We start from the raw sequence: 6,000 nt of genomic DNA on the forward strand, positions 1-6,000 counted from the left end.
CCACTCCAGCTAACTCTATCGTAACAGAAGTGGAAACATCTTTGCAAAGCAGCAAAGATTGCTATATTATTTTACATCCTATTTAATAAGGGGATTAGCAACTTTATGAATATGATCACCTGTCAGTGATACATTCTTGCACACAAACTGATGAAGTCTTTAAGAATACTTTGTAAAAAAAAAAAATCTACATTCTGTTATTTAGCCATCCTGAGACATGCACTCCCCAGGAACATGGACTAGCTACTGGCTTGAATCCCTTTTCCTGAGAGCTAGCATTCTCTGTCCAAGGTCAGTGAACAGATGATTTATGCTCATATTTGCTTTCCTTTGAGAACCAGAAGAGCATATTTTGTGAGTATAACTCCTAGCATAGAGCTACTTCAGGCTATGATGCTGATTGCATGTTACACGTTGTATAATACTTCAGTCCTGCTTGGAGCCCCTAAACCCTGCAAAGGAAGGATCCGTAGCCTGTGTGAAGGTCTTGATTGTATTTATACAGCTTCCATATTTGAAATTAAAGACATACAAATACATATGTCAAAATATTAGATGCTCCAGTTCAAGAACATAACGAAATATGAGGGGGCTTAGGGTGAGGAATGGGGGGTGTTCAGGTGTTTGTTTGGTTTGGTTTGGTTTTTCAAAGTGGGAAAATCAGACTTACTTCCTGAAATCTGCTAATGATTTCAGCATGTCTTCATTTGAGAGTTTATTACTGTCTTGTCTGAAGAGAGGAGAAAATCTTGCATTTTTGTCCAGAGTTCCTGAGGCATCTTTAAACAGCGTCCTGAAAGTAAAAGTCTTGCCTTCAGCTGAGTTTATGAAAGTGCTGAAATTCACTTTAGGAAATTTCTTTATTAGAAATCAGAGCATACTGCACCATCCTCCATATTACACATTTAACACTCCTGTAGGTGAGTTTTAACATATAAATAGCTCAGTCTAACAAATAAGTGTGAACCACTTCATTCTGAGTAGCTTAAAAAAATATGGTCAATAGAAAACAGTTGGCAATATTTAATGGTTTAAATAATAATGTAATGAATGTTTATAACTTTTTTTCCTACTACAGAGTTGAAGTGTAAATTTGTCAGAAGCTTTGGTTAATTGAAAGCAAAACAATCAACAATTTAAATAGCACATTAAGTTTTACAAGAAGGGAGATGTAGAAAATAATGTTAGAGAAAAGTCAAATAAAAAAACCCGATTGTCCTTACCTAGCTGCCCAGGCAAAAGGCATTCTATATTGACCTAATCTCTGGCATGCCTGCTTAGCATTCTTCAAAACTTTCTGTGCAACCTGCAAGGGACATGAGAAATGCCATGCTTGAAAAGCTAAATTTTTTGCACCACTAGTACACAAGAAAAAAACATATGTTGACACTGACATGAATTAGAAAATCTTCTTTAGAAGATTAATCCTAAGTATGTGAGTGAAAGAAAATTGAAAATGCCTCTTAATGATTCATTTCAGGTTAAGCACAGCCTGTTCATTTCACAGCATTTCACAGGTGAAAATGCAGACGTATCTACACCTCTGATAATAAATATTTAATTGAGAAAAAAATTATTATATACAAAACTTATATGGAAAGCTAGAGCAAAAATCAACTGTTTCTTAAGACAAAACTCAAATTCCAGGAAAAAAAAACATTTCAACTCCCATTTGCCCCCCTATTCACCACCCATCCTATGTACCAGAATACAGTCCTGCAGACTAAATACTACAATACTCTGCAATATTTGTATTACAAATACACACAGAATATGGGGAGGAGTTTTATGAAGATCACATGTACAATCCTATGCACACGGACAATCCTATGTAGTGACATCGCAATATTGTTTTCATTAAAAGTTCAAATTTTTGATTTTGTTAACTTTTGAAATAACAAAAAATTCCATTATATACAGCCAACATGTACAACAATCAGAGCTAGAAATGCACTGGTATGATATGTTCAACACTGAGCTGAACCACTTGATCTAAGCAAAAGTTTCTGACAGAGCAGTGGGCTTCTCTTTTCCAGAAATCAGCTTCTCCTATGTGTCTACACAGAGCAAAATTATTTGTCAGAGACAAAACAACCTACAGAGTAAAACTGCCTGAACATTATGTCTGATCTATGCTGCTGACATTATAAAGAGCTGATTCTATTACTGTGTTTGAGCCAACTCTCCATTATTCTTTCCTGTAAAAAGGGGGAAATGGCACTTGGAAGCATAAAACCTTGGTAAGTAATCATCACGAAATCAATGTTTAAGGGGAGAACAAGTGATTCCTTGGCTACAGAATTTGCTACTTCTGTTTTCCCTTTTCCTTGTCCAGAGTAGTAATTCTGCAGGGAACAGGAACTTGCTCATTGCACTGATACAAATGGAGGCCTATATAACTAGTACTGTTCTGTTTTGTTAATACACTGTAATCCCTACGAACAAGAACTGAAACAAATTTCAAACAAAGTGTTCAGTTGTATAAAATGATAAGCAATTGAATACCAGAAATGTACAGCGTTAAGTTAATATAACCAAGAGTGTTCCTACTGGCTATTCCTGCAGCACAGGGCAGCACAAGTCTAGCCTGCAGCATCAAATGTGGGAACACTTGGGCTTGCTCAACCTTCCTATGTGGCTCAAGCCCAAGGCCACCAAAATCAGCTACTCAGTTCAGGTTTGTTTTAACTTCAGTAACAGTCAGCATACACTTTAAAACCAGACTCCTAAAATACAAAGCTGCTGTTTTCCAACAATAGCTGAAAAAAAAATCTCAAGCATTCCTGGAAAAGCAAATCAGTAGGTTGATCTATATTAAGACCAAGTGAAAAATACAGGGTCTTTTACATGTAGCTTGGCCAGCAGTAAACCCATAGGAAAGAGCACTGTTTCTCTGCAGACACTGAAAGTTAACCATTCCTTCTTCCCTTTCACTAGTTGAAAACAGGAAGAATGTCAACAGTAGCTGACAGTGCTTAAAAAACACTTTTCTCTAATATCCTGATCCAGCTATTTAAGTGTAAATCAACAAAATCAAACCTCTATTTCTTCAGTGACAAACAAGAAGTAGCAACTAACAAAACTTTTTGTAGATACATTTCAGAGAACATTAAAATCTTTTGTCATCTGAGACTCCTGAAAACTTAAGATGGTTCAGTGGTTTATTTCTAAAAGTGATTTCGACTTCTCTCAAACCTGCAAAGCATTTTATACATAAAACCAAAAGCTTAATGATCTCAGTGGTTCTGAAGGAAAAAAACATCAAGAGTGTAGATAAAGTTCCAGTAAACTGTGGTCACCAGAAAGTGAGACAAAGGAAAAGTCAACAATGATATAGTACATAAGATGCATTAACTAAGAGAGACGTACAGTTAATTTATGATCAATATTTCACTGTTCAAAATTTTTCAACTAAACTTTCACACTGAAGTTCAATACACTTTTGTCAAACCAGTTTAAAGACATTATAAAAATCATAGATTGTCACAATTAGAAAAAGTGAAATAAATGTTTCAAATAAAATGTTAGACTTTAATGTAATAATAGTTACTAGTAATAACTGAATTTTATTTACTAAATTGTAGCTATCCGAATTTACTAGGAAACAACTAAGGTTTTGATCGATATTTACTAATTCAAAATCAACCTGCTTTGCCTCAGTATTTTGTTCATGCCACAGAAGAAAATAACATACCTTTGAAGAATCTGAACTTTTCATATATGGTTCAGCACAATGTGTAACACTTCCTTGTAATACCTTTTCTATTCTAGCCACAAGGAAAATGTCAGTATGAGGACATGTGACTGAGAATATTCCCTAGAAATGAAATGAGAAATAAATATAAAAGGAAAATGCAGGCAACATTTTACAACACATAACAGAAAGCCATCCAAGTCATATAGGAAAACTCTTTTCTTGTATCCAAAATCCTACTAACTCTTTAGGTTACTAGTTCTTACCTGCTTTGGATATTGTAACACAGTTTCATGAATGTCTTGAATTCTGTGTAAGCTATCACCGCTGCCATTCATCATCTGTTGAGGTACACTGGGTATCATGTGCCTTACTGAGGGGTGGTTCAAATCCACATGGAAATCTGCTGAAATCTTCCTGTTGTTTTTAATATCAAATAGTGACAATGTGACAAAGAAAGGTTCTACCTAGACATTAAAAAAAAAGAATCAAGTGTCATTGCTGGTATCCATATCACTGTAAAAATGTGCACAAAAGAAAGATGAGTAACATTTTCATAAACACATCCATCACTAGATATTACTGACAAGATGTAAAAGACAGTAAAAGAAAAATTTCTCTCTCTATTGCACAGCAAAAATATTAGCAAAGTTACTTTTTGTAGGATTTAGGCTTTCATTTTGATTTAAAAGAGTAGAAAAAAAATCCCCATAATACAAACTTCTCAATCACAGCAAGGAATCCCTGCCATTAAGACACTCATTAACATATCAACAGAAAGTAATTAGAATAATTATTTACATTTGTTGTTGGTCCTTCTTCGTTTTCTGCAACGCAGCTTTGCAAATTAAAAGATAAATCGTTACACCTCACAAGAATTTTTTTTCCAAATTTCTCTTCAAATGGCTTCACTTCTGGTTCAATACTAGAAAAGTCTAGTTTCTTTAAAAAGAGAAAAGAAAAATTACAGTAAGTTGGTTTTCATCTCAAAATGATCAACATAAAAAAACCACTGCTTCCTTTTAAGAAGTCTAACCTGTGCATCTGGATCCAAGGCAAAAAGTTTAACTCTGCTTTCACTTTTCAGCTTGATTTCTGCTTCTCTGGTACTCTGTTCAAAATAAGAAAAAAAAGTCTTAGTATTGCACTATTAAATAAAAGTGGATTTTAGTGTCATCCCTTTTCTGTGATGTTCAAAGCTTTACACATTTTTAATTCATGCATTTGTTTTTCCATTACTGAGCTTTGTAACTCCTTAGTTTACATTGCTCCACCATGTCTAAGTAAAAAGTGAGAGCCTCTCCTCTAAAGGCTTTCTTCCAGGCCTAGAAATCTAAAAACTTACATCAGCAACATGTAACCTTCCAAGCTCATGGGAAGTATACTCCAGCATAACTTATATAGCACTTTGCCTCCTTAAACAATGACTTTCACAACATCATTTTATTTAAATGAAAAAATAAATTATGACTGTAGGTTAAAGCTCAGAGCTATCCTGAGAACATAAGATTGCTCAGGAAACAACAGATCATCTAAATTAAGAAACACCATCATAGCTCCCTTTCTTTTCTCTTTTTCTTGGTTGCTTTCTTTTTTTGCTTCTCTTGAGCTCTATTGCCAAAGAAGTGGTTTTCCTGTGGGTAGCTGGAAAAACCTCCAAAACTTCCAAAGGATAAACCCCTCACACTTAAAAGTTACTTTGCGGAGTTCACTGTACACTGATCCTGCCTGGGATTTGTGGATTAACAGTAAAACAAAAGTGAAGTGCTACAAAATAGAATGTGAAAACTGACCGTATACACAGGTTACCTTTTTTGGAAAAAGGTATTATTTAAAGAGTATTCTATGATTTTTAAAGTCACAGGACATGACAAATGAACATATACACATGCCAAAATTATCCATGCAGGAGAGCTGCCATTCCCAAAGTAGCAGCTGGCTAAACAGGGATACAAAGTATTACATTACAGACAGGTGTCTCTCTTTGGATTAAGCTGTATGGGTTAAAAGAAGTTACAAACTCAAAATTCTCATCACTGACCATGAGACTGGAAGTGATCTACTGTCTACATCTGCTTTGCTGGAGTTTGAAGCAACTTCTCCTATGTCTCAAGAAAAAGAAAAAAAACCAAACCAAACCAAAAGAACATAATCTAAGAGCTCAAAATCCTATTTTTAGGTTGATAACAGAAATTTTAAAAAATAACCTGGTTTAAAGGATGTACTACAGAAAAAAACTTCTGAGGTGCTATTTTGAGTAAAAATGCTCTAATGGTTTTCATTTAATTTACTTTGTTATCTTTAGC

The 6,000-nt window shown here is 34.6% G+C and overlaps 1 protein-coding gene across 12 annotated transcripts in view; it reads right to left on the reverse strand.

Moving 5' to 3' along the window:
- Positions 1 to 6,000, reverse strand: part of DOCK9 (dedicator of cytokinesis 9) — a 111,215-nt gene that overhangs the window by 49,411 nt on the left and 55,804 nt on the right. For all 12 annotated transcript variants that reach the window (XM_029960985.1, XM_018071162.2, XM_018071159.2 and 9 more), the window contains exons 10-15: positions 4,731 to 4,805; positions 4,496 to 4,636; positions 3,961 to 4,161; positions 3,695 to 3,817; positions 1,224 to 1,306; positions 671 to 793 (exon numbers count right to left, since the gene is read on the reverse strand). In XM_029960985.1, coding sequence (XP_029816845.1) covers positions 671 to 793; positions 1,224 to 1,306; positions 3,695 to 3,817; positions 3,961 to 4,161; positions 4,496 to 4,636; positions 4,731 to 4,805 — 746 coding nt within the window. The remainder of the gene's footprint in view (positions 1 to 670; positions 794 to 1,223; positions 1,307 to 3,694; positions 3,818 to 3,960; positions 4,162 to 4,495; positions 4,637 to 4,730; positions 4,806 to 6,000) is intronic.

The sequence above is a fragment of the Manacus vitellinus genome, unplaced genomic scaffold (genome assembly GCF_001715985.3).
Source record: "Manacus vitellinus isolate BGI_N305 unplaced genomic scaffold, ASM171598v3 scaffold_2_pilon, whole genome shotgun sequence".
In the NCBI taxonomy this organism is placed as follows: Eukaryota; Metazoa; Chordata; class Aves; order Passeriformes; family Pipridae; genus Manacus; species Manacus vitellinus.